We start from the raw sequence: 17,011 nt of genomic DNA on the forward strand, positions 1-17,011 counted from the left end.
AGTCTCCTTGGTGGTCTTCTTTGGTGGAGCAATGCCGCCGCTAATCTCACCGGTCATTTTTCCGACCTAGAACATTCCACATAGCTTAGGAACTTGCAAACAGTACGAGAGACGCGGAGCTCTTCACATTTGAAACTTACACGAACAGATGATGTACAACTATTCAAACACGGGCTTTATTTTTTATTTTATTTTTTATTTTATTTTTCTCGTCGCCAGCCCCCTGTAGCAGACGATGCGCGCTGCGGAACCTTTCTACTGACCGCAGCGCCAATTTTGCGTCATGATGTGGAGAAGCGGTGAACTACGCTCCAGACGCGCCGGTCGGCACACTACTCATGCACCTTCCCCTATGCCTACCCATCTAGCCACCGTAGTAAGGAGAGGTGCCATGCGTGTACCGAGCCGTGTGAACAAGGAGTAGCCGGTCAACGTTTTGATTATTGGTTGCGTTTCCAACGTAGCCGCTGCGGTGCTTGTGCAAGTCTTCAGTGGCGGGGCATGGCTGGCAGTCGCATCTACAAGTTGGGCTCGATCTTCACGAGGTGCGTCTCTTCAGAGCCGCAAGACGCGACTGCTCGAGTTCCGCTATTTTGAAAGGATCGTTGGCCGTGTGCTTAGTGTAGTGTCAGGTACTGCTGTCAGGTACTTGAGCACCTGACAGCAACCACACGGCGCTTTTCTGTCGTTTTATGGTTGCACTTGTACAAAGATGTCATCGCACATAGACTTGTAGGAGCATTCTACCATCTTTGGAAGGTGAAGATGTCGCAGGTGCTGGCAGATGCCCGAAAGTGAAAATTTAAAGGTGATTGAAAGATGGGAGCACAAATTCATTTTATTGCTTCTAATAAGATGAGAGAGAGGCACCATTTTGTTCTAGATGGTGGCTCTTAAACGTTGTAACGAGGGTAGTGCAGAAAGTTCTGCAGGAGGAACCTGCCCCTCAAGTGCCAGATCTTCTCGTTGCTTAGTGGGATTTCACCGTGCTCGGCGTAGTCGGGGTGGTTGCTTCGTGCTGTGAATGTTTTCGTCAAATCTGGTATATCCATTATTATTATTCGACCCTCGACTGCTGCGAGGCTTCAGACAAAATATGGGACCTTTTACTATGTGCTGTATTGTGCAATGAATCTCTAAGTAGTCAAGCATTATTTAGAACAACATTAACTCTACTGGCTTCACACTGTCAATTAATTTAGCTTGGTGCACTCATTTGCTAGCCCCCTGTCTATTAGCAGAGTGAATGTCCAGGTCTGGTTGTGGTACCTAGGTAGATTCCCAGCTGAAAAACTTAGCAGCAATGAAACTGTTACTGCAGCTAGAAGCACTCAAGTGCATTATACACGTTTTGCCAGTGTCCTGAAAGAAGCAAATGTGGCAGTGACTAAATTGGAAGGGCGTTTTAGAGGTGGCATGCAACAAAAATTTAATTGTGTGTGGCTTTGCAGATATTCAATACAGTAAACTTATACAAATATTTGCTTGGTGCCCTGTGATAAATGAATCTGGCTCCGAGTTTCATCAAAATGGCACACTGGCAGAGTTGGTGATCATAATTGCGGGAAGTGCCAACGGACAAGAGCGGGGGAAAAACACAGGATGAGCACCTACTAACAACAAGTTTTTTATTTGAAATTAACATATATATCAATACCTAAATACATGCACATGTCATGTGACAGCTTGTCAGTATGCAGACAAGGCAAGATTACGAGACCTAAATTTATCTGTGATTGCACATGTCAGGCCTCAAGAAGTATATCTCACAAATAGTGCAAACTCGCAGAAACCTGGCTCACGCACGTGTCCTTGGTGTCGTCTATGTGAAATGCCTCAATTTCCTGCGCTAGTTGATCTGCATGGAGTAAAAAGGTGTGGAATATGAGTTGAAGCATTGCTGGAACTACTGTCATTCTGTTTAGGTTCAACACTTGCTGGCTGTAAAGAGCAAGTGTTTGTGCAAAATTCTGGTGTGTGCATAGGTTCTATAATGGCACCCTTGTTGAATGACATCTTCCTAATGGAATGATGTCACAGGTGTTCCGGTACACGGACTATTGCTTGATTTTTAATGCGACTAGCATTCCTTGTCTACTTTGAGCCTATGTATCTATTTATCTATCTAGCCTCTTGCGTCGACCCATTGGCCCAAGTTGTCTATTAGCTTGGGTTGTGAGGCCGTCATGGTCGTTGCATCGTACACATTCTAGCTTTTGACATCCCACTTTCATCATGCTGGCATCGTCACGTCATACAGTCGGGCATTTATTCTCATACCGTCGTTGTTCTATCACAGTCACTCCGTCATTGTCATGCTATCGTCGTAGACTTCGTGACACAAGTTGTTATGCTGTCGTCATCATATACTTGTCGCCTCATTGTTCTGATACCGTTATCATGCCATCGTCATTGCATTGTCGTCATGCTTTCGTTGTGATACCGTCGTCGTGGTGCTGTTGTGGTGGTTCCATTGTCGTCATCCTAACTTTGTCATTTGACTCTTGTCATACTGTTGTCTTCGTTCCTCATCGTCACAATGTAATTTCACCATCACCGTCGCTTAAAGGCCAACTGTAGTGAAATTTTCGACTGCGTAAAAACCCAGTTTCAAATAATTTAGACATACAGGGTCCTGCATGTTCTGCTTAACGTGTTCGACAAAAAATTTCGTGCTTACCGCATTTTGGAGTCCACTTTGTTCAGTGCAGCACTGCCTGGTTTTTGCCTTCGCTTATGAGGTTACGAGCTGCTATCGCGATGGCGCAAGTATAGACAACTTGTGTCGCGGCCTGCCAACAGCTACAAAAAGCAGCCGGTCAGGGAGGGTGTTGCCCGCTCCTGGAACATGCGGCAGCCCTCGCTGAAACGCTGCTTTCCAACACAAGGCAGTGACACAAAAAAGCGCCGATGTGTTTATTGGAACACATCATTGTACAGAGGTGTTGTTACATTTTCCTGGCACAAAGAACGCGTAGCACGGGGGGCGAAGTAAGTAGGCGGCGCAGTGTCGCAAATGCGTCTTCGCAGGCCGGTGTCCAGTGGGAAAGGTCGCTGGGGCCGGCGAGGAGCTTCGTAAGCGGTGCGATGATGGAGGCGAAATTTCGGACGAAGCGACGAAAATAGGAGGCCAAGCCGACAAAGCTTCGAAGTTCTTTGAGGGTAGAAGGCTTCGGAAACTCGGCAACAGCACGTAGTTTTTCCGGGTCAGGAAGAATGCCATCTTTGGAGACGACGTGGCCGAGGATGGTTAGCCGGCGAGCCCCAAAGTGACATTTCTTCAGGTTGAGTTGAAGGCGTGCGTTTGTAAGGCAGCCAAGAATTGTGCATAAACGAGAGAGATGTGTAGCGAAATCGGGAGAGAACACGACGACGTCATCCAGATAGCACAGACTTATCTTCCATTTCAGACCGCGTAAAATGCCGTCCATCATCCATTCGAATGTTGCGGGGGCATTACAAAGTCCGAAAGGCATCACGGTAAATTCATACAGGCCATCCGGTGTGACGAACGCCGTCTTGGGACGATCACACTCCGCCATAGGGACCTGCCAATATCCCGATCGCAAGTCGAGGGAAGAAAAAAATTCGGCACCTTGAAGGCAATCGAGGGCGTCGTCTATTCGAGGAAGAGGATAGACGTCTTTGCGAGTAATCTTGTTGAGGCGTCGGTAGTCCACACAGAATCTAATAGAGCCATCTTTCTTTTTGACCAGCACAACAGGAGAGGACCAGGGGCTGCAAGAAGGGGTAATGACTCTGCGCTGAAGCATGTCGCCAACCTGCTCCGTAATGACACGACTTTCCGCAGGTGACACACAGTAGGGGCGCTGTCGCAAAGGAGCGTGAGGCCCAGTGTCAATCGTGTGAACAACCGCATTAGTTCGGCCTAGTGACGCTTGCGGTAAGTCAAACGAAGTGCGGAACTCGTGTAGAAGGGCAAGAAGCTGCGTCCGCGCAGCCGGATCGAGGTCGCTGTCGATGGAACGGTGAAAAGATTCCGAGCACACGGCGTCGGACGCAAGGTGAGGGGTCAGGGCGTTCAGTGGATGCTGAGCCTCAGGCACAGAGGGGTCAAGGGGTACGATAACAGCAGCATCGACAGCCTGAACGTGGCCAAGCGTTTCATTTCGGTACAAAGTCAGAGGGCCTGAGTTGGGGTTGCAAACAAGTAGTCCGGTATTGTCCTGATGAAGCGCGAGGATGGCAAAAGGCAGTGACGTACTGTGGCGGCGACGAAACAAGTCAGATGGCGTGAACAGAACGGTGGCGTCGGAAAGGGCGGCACAGGAAACGGGAACAATGACGGCACTCTGAGGTGGCAGGTCAATATCGGCGGTGACGACAAGCTTTCTATCCCCAGGACCGGCCACATGGGTGGAAGGCGTCTCAGGAAACACAGCGAGCTCTACTTGAGCACGAGCGCAGTCGATAACAGCGTGGTTACGGGACGAAAAATCCCACCCGAGGATCAGGTCATGGGAACACGAGGCCAGCACAAGGAACTCAACGCTGTAGATCACGTCTTGTATGAGCACCCTGGCCGTACATGCTGCAACGGGTTGAATATATTGTGCGCTCGCAGTACAGAGAGAAAATCCTGAAGGTGGCGTCGTCACTTTACGGATAGAACGGCAAAACGTATGGCTCATTACAGAAATAGCGGCGCCGGTGTCCACAAGCGCAAGAGTTTGTACACCGTCAACAAACGCTTCAATAACATTGGCGGGGGACAAGCGAGGACTTAGACAGGTTGACGACGGCGCAGCTCGTGCCTCAGAAGCTGCGGTAGTCAGTTTTCCGCCTCACCAGTATTGGACCGGTGACGCATAGGCGAAAGAGAACGGCGGCGCGGTGAGGGGGACCGACAAGCAGCAAAATGTTGGGCATCGGAAGTGGCCTGGTGATCACGGGCGCATGTTTCAGGCTCTCGTTCTGGCTGCGTGCGATAGGGAGGTCGGAAGGAGTAGTCTGGATATCTCGGCGTACTCGTGGTCGCCGCGAAGCGTCGGCGACAGAATCGCGCAAAATGACCCGGAATTCCGCAAGCATAGCAGATCGGGCGGTTGTCTGCAGTGCGCCAAGGATTTGCGTACTGTGGCTGCGCCCCGAAAAGCGCCGTCGCTGGTGGTCGAATTGGTGGTTGAGGCGTCAGTACTGGTTGAGGACGTGGCTTCATGACGGCATCCGCATACGTCAGAGGTGCGGCAACAGGAGCCGGAGGAGCAGCAGACGGCACCACAAATGATAGCGGCGCGGTGACACCAGTCGGCTGAAAGGCAGACGGCAAAGCCTCGGTGACCTGCTCCTGTATCACCTGTCGGATGGTTGGAGTCAGCCTAGGCGTAGGCACTTGCGTGGTCGGAAAAAATGAAAGCTGTCGAGCAACTTCCTCATGCACAAGCTCCTTAATCTGTGACAGGAGCGCCGTGTGGTCGCCGGCGATGGTCAACACAGCGAGGGAATCGTCTGTTGACATCTGCCGCCGAGCTAGGACGCGCTGCTTACGTAGTTCGTCGAAGCTCTGGCACAAGGTCACGAGTTCAGACACGGTGCGTGAGTCCTTGGCCAGCAACATCTGAAAGGCATCGTCGTCTATGCCTTTCATGATGTGCTTTATCCTGTGTTGCTCAACCATAGAAGGATTCACGCGCTTGCACAAGTCAATGACGTCTTCAATATAGCTCGTGAAGTTTTCGCCCTGCTGCTGCGCACGTCCGCGTAGACGCTGTTCAGCGCGAAGCTTGCGCACTGCGGGGCGACCGAACACTTCCGTGAAGCTCGTCTTGAAAGCCGTCCAATTGGCGAAGTCTGACTCATGGTTACGAAACCAGAGGTTTGCGACGTGTGTTTGATAGAACAGGACGCTGCGTAGTTTTGTAGCATCGTCCCACTTGTTGTGCGCGCTCACCCTTTCAAACGACGTTAGCCAATCTTCTACGTCATGGTCATCGGTGCCGCTAAAGAAAGCGGGATCGCGCTGACACAGCGCGCTTGACACGATGACCGATGGAGCTTGGGCCGCGTCTTGCTGGGTGGCGTCGTCAGGCATTGTCGGAGCAGTGGTGGGCAACGTCCGGCTTCGGAGTTCCAGGTTTGAAGAGGGTACCCAGCGCCTCCACCACTTTGATAAGGAGATTTACTGACGGCAAGCGACAGGCGAAAAACCAGTACAGTCGCCAGAGAGCAACGGTCTCGGTGCCAAAAGCTCGTGAACTGCGCCCACGCCCTACATCTATGAGAGCGCCCCACTACTGCTTGCTCCCTGTTCTTCTTCATCACTACAAAGGTAATATGTATATATGGGTGGCGTTCGGAAAGCTGTTCAGGCCCCAGACCCCCCCCCCCCCCCCCCAGAAAAATGAAAACTTTCCGCCTATGGGGACGCCCACTTTGACCTTCATCCTCCACACTCTGCCTTCCTTCACTGAACATGCAACCCCAGCGACCAACCATTTCACGAGACCTCTTCATCATACACGATCTGTAGGCCTTCATGGATGACGTACGCACTAGTCCCACGTGCCCATTCATAGCCGATAACAGCACACACTTCCATTGGCCACCATGTTGTCAGCACATGTCTGCCTGCCATCATGAAAGTAACCTTGGGCACACCGGTCTGCTGCTTCTCTCGCTTCTTCAGTGCTCTGCGCATGCATTATTCCTCCTGCGCTGATGCTCCTTCCGTCAGTGGGCATGGATTCTTATGGCAATTGTTTGTTTCACCTGGTGTACCATGTTCTCTTTTAAAAAAATGACGAAACTTACTTTCGGAACGTCCCTCGTAATTACTTATGCAAGTGCCCAAAAGCCATATACAGCCGTTATATTGAATTTTGTCATGTGTCTTGGGATTGTTCCAGGGAGTTTTGAAGGAATGGAGGACATGATCGGAAGTAAAAGTTGTGGGTTAATTATGGACTTTGTAGATGATTGCTAAATATTTGGTTTATCTTTTTTGGCTGCGTGAATTGTACTACTACGCAGTCTGTCATAATAGATCCAAAGACAAGGAGAGGAGATGGGACTGCTAGTTGTCAATTTTTGTCACACTAAAGACATGAAACACCAACACGAAGAACTCTGCCCTACATTGGTTAGCCCCAGATTAGAAAAAGTAGAGTAGCAAGTTTTCAATTGGAGCTTCGATGCTCGCTGCAGTGAGATTCTTCAGTCAGCTAAGGTGTTTCGCTGCTGAGCACAAGATCGCGGGATTGAATCCTGGCCGCGGTGGCTGCATTTCGATGGAGGCGAAATGCAAAAACGCCCGTGTGCTTGTGTTGTAGTGCACAGTAAAGAACTCCAGGTGGTCAAAATTAATCCGGAGCCCTCCACTACAGCGTACCTCATAATCAGAACTGGTTTTGGCACGTAGAACCCCAGAAAGAAGAAGCAGTGAGAGTCTGGCTTTGTTGATTTTCTTACACCTATAGGGAAATCTGGCAGTACTTAGTATGTATGTTTCTGAGATGCCTGGTTGTGGAAGGTATGGTTTGTCTTGAATGGGCCTGAATCATGGCTGTACAGATAACATTTTCTAGGAGTCTTGTTTCTTCTATTGTACAGTTTTGCTCAGTCATACATGCTTGGGGCAGAAAAGAAAAATAAATACCTGCATGTGAGTGTACATTTTCATCTACAACTTGGATGAGCAGCCAGTGATACTGTCAATACTGCTGCAGTGCACCATAAAGGCCCCATTACAAATTTTGGTTATACTACGCTGGAAGCTGTATAATGCCGTCTAAGAAGCGTTTCAAATCAGTTAATCATTGAAGGAGATAGAGCTGTCCAGTTACCATGCTGCCAGGTGGTCAGTGCCACTGCCAATGGATACACTCTAGCAGTGTTCGTTACCTGCCTTTTACCACACGGACATACTGTGGCATAGCCTCCTTTGTTGCGGCCTTCCAGTCATTGGTTTATTAGTCATAGTGTGTGACGAAACACGCACTGGGATAGCGCCATTTGTGCATGTGACTGTGGCTCTCTGGCTGGGAGCGGGCTGCCTCAAGAGTGAAGGAGTGCGGCATCTGGTTGAGCTGTTATCGCAGAGCGTGGCACTGCAATGCTTTGCATCATCAGCGTCTCATGTATACGCTACGCTTGTTTGTGGGGCCCTTTAAATACAGTGCTTATGTTTTAATTTAAAGTTATCATGGCAAAAGTATTTCAGTGGAGACATTGCTTTGTCAAGTGCTGAGAAAGATGTCCCTTTGAGTCGCAACAGCGAGTGCTTGCGCTGCAGGGTGGAGGGCCTGTTGAAGGCTGGTGGCATGCAGCCTTCGGAGCAACCACTCTGGCTTGATGTGTACCGTGCCTTCCCACCGATCGAGGAGCCCAGCTTCTACAGGACGGCCGGGGGCGATGTGCGTCGCATCTTTTATCCGGAGGATGTGGCCCGCATGTGAGCATTAAATGAGGCTGTTCTCTTTTCTATAGGTCAGCGTGTTCACCATGGAAGGTTCTTAAAGCTGTTCAGTATTTTCTCTCTCACATAACACATTTTATGACTCTCCAAAGACCAATATTCTAGGTGTCAAATGAAACGCAAACAGCGTAGCACATGGCCAAAGCATAACTGAAGGTGTAGTGCACATTGTCCACTCAGTACCATTGACAGCTATGCACATCCGGTTTGACCGCAGTGCGCAATGACACTCCAATATTCTCGTTTCTGTTCTGGTTCTCTTTTGTTAGAAAGCGAGAAAAAATTACGGCGCAAACTGTAGCATGTGTACCGCTGTTCGCATTTCATTTGACGCCGAATGCACATACAGTTTTGCCACACTGCTAATACTCACCCTGTGATATTTTACCTTCTGTTCTTTCTTTTCTCACTTTGAAATGAAAGACGAGCAGAACTGAAATGAAAATATTGCAGTTGTGAGACAAGGTTTAGGCAGTCAGACTCTTTATTCTCTCAAGCGAGAGCCCCACCACCAGGCCCCAAAACGGTGATGATGAGTATGTACAGATGAGAATATGAAGCGTATGAATAATGCTCACACTAATTTCCCCGCACGCGCAAATGGCCAGCTAGGCCACGACTTAGCCAGGAGGGAAACGCCGGACGAATCGTTTGAGACACGAAATGTGAACGAATTCCGAACCATGATATTGATGGTCTGAAGAAACCTCCACGGGAGTAACGCAATAGTTCACAGGGGATGTTCATTAATAATGTAGGGTCCAAAGAAGCGTGATTCAAACTTCTCACACAAACCGGGTGTACGGATGGGCGTCCAAAGGAACACTTCCTCTCCAGGACAAAAGGAGACGCCTAGACGAGAGATGTCGTAACGTTGCTTGCGGTCTAGCTGACTTCTGTGTTGAAGCGAGCATGTTGACGACATTCGTCAAGTCTCGCGAAGAACTGTTTGGGTATACTGGCCGTGGTGTTAGTTGGGGCATTGAAAGCGGCGTCGCTGGTGAATGTCGGCAAACGGCCGTAAACTACGTAGAAAGGTGAGTAACCCGTAGTTCGTTGGATAGCGGTGTTGTGAGCAAACGTCACAAAAGGTAAAAGGTTGTCCCAGTTGTCGTGGTTTGGCCCGATATACATTCATATCATATCTGTTAGTTTGCGATGAAATCGCTCTGTTAAGCCATTTGAGGGTGGTATGCGGATGTCGTCTTATGAACTGTGCCACAAGCTCAAAGTACTTCTTCGATCATTGTTGACATGAAAGTCTTGCCGCGATCACTCAACAGTACACGAGGTGCGCCATGACCCAGCACAATGGTACCCAGAAAGAAGTCGGCAACGTCTGAGGCTGAACTAGAGCGTAGAGGAGCGGTCTCTGTGTAACTTGTGAGATGGTCAACGGCTGTCACTATCTATGGATGACCTGCCTGCGTTGTGGACAGAGGGCCGACTAGGTCTATCCCAACGATGGCAAAAGGTGTCTCGGGACATGGGACGGGCGGTAAAAGGCCAGCAGGAGGCGAAGTCGATCGTTTCCACCATTGACACTGGACGCAAGAAGCGACGTACTTGACCACAAACTTAGACATGTCTGGCCAAAAGAAACGGCTCTTAATGCGGTGGTATGTTTTGTGGAAACCCAAATGGCCAGCAGATGGGTCGTCGTGAAAGGCTTCAAGGACTTGTGGGTGCAGCGACCGTGGAAGAACAGGTACCCAGTGGTGTCTGTCGCAGTTGTAAATGTAGCGGTGCAGCACATCGTTGTCGAGCTTAAATAGTTGCAGTTGTTGACGTAATCTGGCATTTGGTGCAGAAGTAGTTCCGCACGGGCGTTGGATAATGCTGTTGCAGTAGGGATCAGAATGCTGACACTAGGCGAATTGAGGGACGCGATTGGAAGATAACATGCCAGTAACCACTAGAGGTAATAATGTAAGTGGAGACTTTGTCTCATCATCAAGTGGCGAGCAATGGAAAGATGCGCTCGAAGATAATAGTGGCAGGGGGCAGCAAGACAGAGCGTCGGCATCTTGATGCTTTTTCCCAGACTTGTAGACAACGTCAAAATCATACTCTTGTAATCGGACCACCCAGCGGCCAAGGCGTCCAGACAAATTTTTCATTGACGACAACCAGCATAAAGCATGGTGGTCGGTCGAAACTATTGTATGGCCCAAACTACTGCAAGGTATTCCTGCTCTGTTATCGAGTAGTTCTTTAATGTTATCGAGTAGCCGTTAATGCGCGACTGGCATAAGCAACAACTCTCTCTCGTGTAGTGGTATCACGCTGTAGAAGGACAGCACCAATCCCATGGCCACTAGCGTCGGTGTGCAAACAAGTTGGTGCGTTCTCATCGAAGTGACAGAGGACATAGTCGGTTGTTAAGGCTTGCTTGAGGGCTTGGAAAGAAAGTTCGCAGTCATCTGTTCAAGCAGTGCCCGACGTCAGCAACTTGTGCAGCGGCGACGCCATGGCAGCAAAATGACTGATGAATCAGCGGAAGTAGGATGCCAGACCCAAGAAGCTTCTTAATTGTTTTTGATTTTTGGGGCGGGAGGGAAGCAAAACACGGCAGCAACCTTGTCGGGATCTGGTCGAACACCATCTTTACTGATAAGGTGGCCCAACACTTTGATAATCTTTTGGGCAAAATGGCATTTCTTTGTGTTGAGTTGGAGTCCAGCGTTGGAAATGCATCTCAAAACGTCGTCCAAAGGCTCAAGGTGGTGACAAAAAGTTGTAGAAAAAATAACAAGTCATCTAAACAACACAGACATGTCTGCCACTTAAGGCCATGTAAAACTGTATCAATCATGCAATCAAATGTTGCAGGAGCATTACATAAACCAAAGGGCATGACGTTGAACTCGTAAAGTCCGTCTGGTGATGCAAAGGCTGTCTTGTCCTTGTCCGCTTCGTGCATGGGTATTTGCCAGTACCCGAATCAGAGGTCTAGACTTGAGAAATATTCAGCGCCCTGGAGGGAGTCAATGGCATCGTCGAATCCTGGCATCGGATATATGTCTGCGCGTGATCTTATTAAGTGCTCGATAATCGACGCAAAATTGTACAGAGCTGTCTTTCTTGCGGACCAACACAACAAGAGACGACCAAGAACTGGACGATGGCCGAATGATGTCTCGTTTAAGCATGTCATCAACGTTTTCTGCAATTATTTTCCGTTCTGCGGAAAACACGCGATACGGGCAGCGGCGTACAATCGAACTGCCTTCGGTTTTGATGCGATGCACAGCGACGGAAGTGCACCCCAGAAGCTTGGAGTAAACATCAATAAGGCGCTGTGTTTCTGCAGTAGGACCAAAAGGTCTTCTTTCTGTGCAGCAGTCAGATCGGGATTGATCGCGGCCGTTAAAGCAGCGGCAGCAGCATGATCATCAGTTGTGGTAGACAAAGGTGGTGATTCGATGTGAAGGGGTACCAGCGAAAGAGGTTCGGTGTCAGTAAAGCAAGTCACAGTGGTGCCCTGGGAGAGCACAACTAGCGAAGAAGTAGGGTTATGAACAGAGACGAACGCTCTACCATCCTGAAACCGCACCAGGCTAGGAGTAATGCTAAGCCCACCAGAAATGCAGCAACTGCTCGATGCAAGGAACACATCACCATTAACAATAGTGTCGAAGTCGGTGTGGAAGTCAGTTTGATATGCACATTGCCCGCGGGAATGAAACAGTCGGTAGACGTGATGAAACATAGGCTGTGAGCATCGACAGCGGACGAAGATTCAGTGTCCGTCATATGAATAGTGCGCTCACGGCAAGAGATGAAAGCTGAAGCGGAGGACAGGAAGTCCCTTCCCAAAATCATTGCGTAGGTACACGAAGATAGCACGACAAACTGAATGTGGTGAAGGATGCCATCAATGAAAACACGCACAGTGCAAACACCGGAGGGCTGACAAGAACTGCATTAGCACAACGAAGGGGAGGGCCATTATATGGTGTCTTCACTTTTCGCAATCGAGAACACAAGTCAGTACTAATAACGGAAAGCGATGCACCCGTGTCAACCAAGGATTTCATCCGTACACCTTCAACACACACCAAAAGTACATTTGACGGGCGCGCCGGAGGAGTTTTACGTTGTCCAAAGGATGCAGCTTTCCCTCCTGAAGCTGCACAGTTTAGTTTTCCGGAGGTGATCGGAGGACAAAGTAGCCGGTCGAAGAGGGAGCGCTGCATCGATGTAGGAGAGCGACGGCGCGGGAAACGCAATGAATCGGCAGCGTTGAATTCGTGCGGAGATGGGGAACGTCGTGGATAATAATCGTAGTAAGAACGCCGACGTTGTGGTACAGGGCCAGAAAACTCGTCCCTTTCAAACCTGTCATAGCCACACCTTTCATCTTGCTGGCGTCACAGTTTTGCCGACGCCGTCGGCAAAACTGTGAAATGTGCCCATGGATGCCGCAATAGTAGCAAACAGGTCGAGGTGGGCTCCATGCATTGCAAGACGGAAGAGGTGGTGGTCTTGTGATAGGATTCAGGGACCCATGCGGTGCAGGTGGCTGCTGGGAGAGTGGCACTATAGAGGCAACCTGAGCGTAAGTTGGCGTAGGGATGCGGGACTTGTGGGCAGGTCACGGCAGCTATTTCTTCCCTCACGATATGGTGGAGGCCACCACCAGGAGGTGTCCTATGAACCTCAGGAGGGGTTGATGAAGCTTGGGGTTCCTCACGGATAATGAAGCGAGTCAGGGTACGTAGCTCGCTGTTGTTGGACGCCTAGAAATCACATGTGTCAGGGTGTAAGGGTGTAAAAACTCACCTAGTTGGTTCAAAAAGATAATGAACACAGTGTTGAATCCCTACCTTGGATGCTTCTGCAATGTCTACATAGATGACATTATCATATACTCTAAATGTGAAAAGTTGCATGAAGAACACTTAGCTCATATTCTGGCAGCGTTATCTGATGCTAAGCTTAAAGTTAATTTCAACAAGAGTGAGTTCTTCAAAACTAAGGTGACATTTCTTGGCTGAGTTTTGGATGGAACAACGAAGAGTACGAAAGAATCGGTAGCTCGCATCGCAAAACTAGCAAAGCCGTACGATGTGCACTCACTTCGTGTTTCTAGGCTTGGCAGGCCATTTCAGAGTGTTCATTCAAGATTATGGTCTGAAAAGTCGCTGCCTGACAAGATTGACACAGAAAGATTTCGTGATATGTCGCCAGAAGACAACAACGATGAAGTGCACGCTCGAAGGCACTGGCACTCTGGCACGAGCGCGCCTCACAGAACGAACACCTCGTCAGTGCTTGCTCCTACACCTGGACTACTGTATGGCAGTATATTTGTTTTCTTGAGTTTAATAAATCGGCAGCCAACTACAGCTGTAGAGACGCAACAATTGGCAACGAGGAAGACTCCGGACTCACCGGCACTTCACCGAAGGAACAACATGGCGACGCCGGACTTTGGTCGGCTTCCCGAATTCAGTGGCAGTTCCGGCTCATGGAGATCTTTATGGGAGGCTTCAATTCTTTTTCGAAGCTAATGACATTTTGAACGCTTCCAAGAAACGTGCTCACCTGCTCACATTGTGCGGGGAACAGACATGATGTGTGCGCTCTCGTTCAACCCAAGCAGCCAAGCCAAGTGAGCTACGAGGACATAATCGAGATGAACGCGGCTCATTTTGATCCAAGACCTTCTGAAGTCTTCAGCAGGGCACGCTTCTAACGACGTGACCAACTGCACGACGAAACGGTCAGCGATTACGAGACAGCGCTCACGAATCTAGCAGCCGATTGTAATTTCGGAACCAGCACAGACATGGCTGCGAATCCTACAATGCTGCCTATTGACGTAGTCCGCGCAACATAGTCTGGACACTTGCAAGTATCAGACAGCTTCCTGCAACTACTGCGAGAAGCGCGGACACATTGAAAAAGCATGCATAAAGAAGCGGAAGAAGCAAGAACTAAGAGGAATAACAATATAAAAAATCCACAACAAGGAATTTCGCCAGCAGCCTCAACACCAGATGTGGTGCTTTACGAGCTCAACTACTTGGGGACGCGTCCAGCACACAGCTCATCATTCAGCTACGCATACATGGCAAGACCTTAGATTTCGTGGTCGTGTCAGGTACAGCCTGCACTCTCATCAGTGAGGCCACATTCAAAGTGACGTGGACACATGACCGACCACGGCTTCAGACGAACAACATTCTCCAACGCACATGGTCAAGTCAGACCCTTCGAGTTCTCGGTTGTGCAATGATGGAAGTAATGTACAGGAACAAGACGTTTACGTTACCGCTTGTTGTTGTCAAGGGAGCAAGGTGTAACCTCCTCGGACGAAATTGGTTTCCTTATCTGGGTATACAGACAACAGGCATCAATGGCGTATCAGACGACGAACTCGTTTCCAAGCTTCTGGACAAGTATCAGTCTGTGTTCGATGACGACATCTCGGGACACATTGGTCCTGCGGTACAAATTTAACTTGTGGAAGGAGCAAAGCCAAAGTTTCTAAAAGCACAGCTGGTTCCCTTCGCGCTGCGGTCAGCTGTTGAGGCTGAACTGGATAGACTGCAAAATCAAGGCATAATCGAGCCTGCGCAGCATTCGGATTGGGCAACACCTCTCGTACTCGTTCAAAAGAAGAACGGCTTGTTGCGAATATGCGGCAGCTACCGTTGTAGTCCAATCCAATTCTCATTGTACCGTCATCGTCGAGCCATTGGCACTGTGCATTAATCGTCCTGCCATTGTTGTCATAGAGTAGTACTATTGTCGTGAGGCCATCGTCAAACTGATGTCGTACCATTGACATAATTACAGAAATGTCATCCAGCTGTCATCATCCATATCGCCATTGTCGTTCCATCGACGTCATTCCTTATTCATAATTCCATCGTCGTCACTATGTTGTTGGCATACAGTTGTCATCATGCCGTCGTTCATCGGCGACCCCCACGAGCGAGTGTCATAGTGAAGTGGGCCGATCACAAAGTGTGTACCGTATATGTGTGTCGTACTGTCTTTATATGTCATTCAAAGACAATGTTGTATAGTTGTCTTTTGACAGACTGCACATTGGAAACATGGCTTATGTGTACGATGTTGTAACCGTCACCACATTACTGAGTAGCAGATAACTGAATGAAGTAAGCTGCAGGTTCTCGGGTTCCTAAACTGCCCCTTTCTACTGCCGTAGCTCTGTCGCTCACGCTATTGTATACATGGCATGCTGGCTATCGTATACAGTCGAGCCCGACTATATCGAACCTGTTTATATCAAATTATCCTGTATATCGAACAATTTCTAAACACGGTAAATTTACATTGAGAATACATAGCAAAAGTTACTGTTACATCGAACGAAAATAGCAACGACAACCGATATATCAAACTTCATGTGCCTCAAAAGTGCCCCAGCAAGTTGGCTTTCCCTCGCGGTGGCGGGAAAAACTGCCGGTGCCACCCTAGAAAAAGTGGTTCAGGCCCGGCTGTACATGGGCAAACACCCCCCTGCAAAAAAATGATCCTGGCCTGCTTGCAGCGCTTACAGCCAATCAGAGGCCGTTGTGCTTTCTCCGAGGCGCGGAGGCGGTACAAGTGAGCGCCATTTTTTCTTTCTTTATGCTTGTGTGCCTGTTGCTGCCTCTTTTCCTCGAGTCCTCATTCAGCGTGGTCCTCATTCAGCGACAGCAATAAGGAAATTGACGATGGCCCGTTGCCTACATCCTCCGAAGTGGAGGATGCACTGGCGTTGGTCCGGCGCTATTGCGTGAATATAGAAGGTTGCGGCCTGAGCTGCTCCGACTCGTTGGACAATGTGGAGGCGTGCGTGCTGTCGTAGGCAGCGAAGTCGTTGAAACAGAAGAAAATCCAGGACTATTTTGTTCCAAAGTAGGGCACGCAAGTAAGCCACCATGTTAATAAAGTACTTTTCTTATTGGTATGTGCCTTTGCGTCATCAAATCCTATAGCGGGCCTATATCGAATTATGCCATATATCGAACTAATAAATGTTTTTTGGCAAGTTCGATATACCTGGGTTCGACTGTACTATCGTATACATAGCCAGCATGCTGAACAAGGGCAATCTAATCTGTTCTTTTATAGAAAATAACATTCCTGGCATTTTTGCTTTGACGGAAAAGTGGTTGCACCAGGACATCACTGATGGCGAAACTTTTTTCAACATAGATTAATACATATAAGATACGCATATCAGCACGACTGCACTGATAAAAGGGAGGGTGGTGTCCTACTTGCAGTAAATAAAATCATTTCATCTTGTGCATTTGACACTGCGTCCTCCTTAGAGGTTACCTGGGCTGCTTGCCAGACTGCTTGTGGAAAAATTTTAATTGCTGTCTGTTATCGCCCCCTGGAAATGTGCCTTTCTTTTGATAATTAATGTGAAAGCATTGCTACTGCCATGCAGATATGTCCAGCTAGTAATGTTTACCTGTGGGTGGTTTTAATTTCCCCCAAATTGATTGACCACAGTTGACATCCTCTTGTAGCGCTGCAACTAATGTCATTAACTTGACTCCGGACCTTTTTCAAGTAGTCAACCAACCCTTCCACAATACTAACGTT

The 17,011-nt window shown here is 48.8% G+C and overlaps 1 protein-coding gene across 2 annotated transcripts in view; it reads left to right on the plus strand.

Annotated features, from left to right (window-relative positions):
- The first annotated feature begins 365 nt into the window (after nucleotides 1-365).
- The window catches only part of LOC119445370 (28S ribosomal protein S23, mitochondrial), a 63,659-nt gene continuing 47,013 nt past the window's right edge, over nucleotides 366-17,011 (plus strand). The window contains exons 1-2 of one of the 2 annotated variants that reach the window (XM_049664512.1): nucleotides 366-545; nucleotides 8,252-8,410. In XM_049664512.1, the coding sequence (XP_049520469.1) occupies nucleotides 502-545; nucleotides 8,252-8,410 (203 nt within the window). In that variant the 5' untranslated portion in view covers nucleotides 366-501. The remainder of the gene's footprint in view (nucleotides 546-8,251; nucleotides 8,411-17,011) is intronic. The other variant, XM_037709674.2, reaches the window with a different exon arrangement.

This window comes from Dermacentor silvarum, chromosome 3 (genome assembly GCF_013339745.2).
Source record: "Dermacentor silvarum isolate Dsil-2018 chromosome 3, BIME_Dsil_1.4, whole genome shotgun sequence".
Taxonomy (NCBI): domain Eukaryota; kingdom Metazoa; phylum Arthropoda; class Arachnida; order Ixodida; family Ixodidae; genus Dermacentor; species Dermacentor silvarum.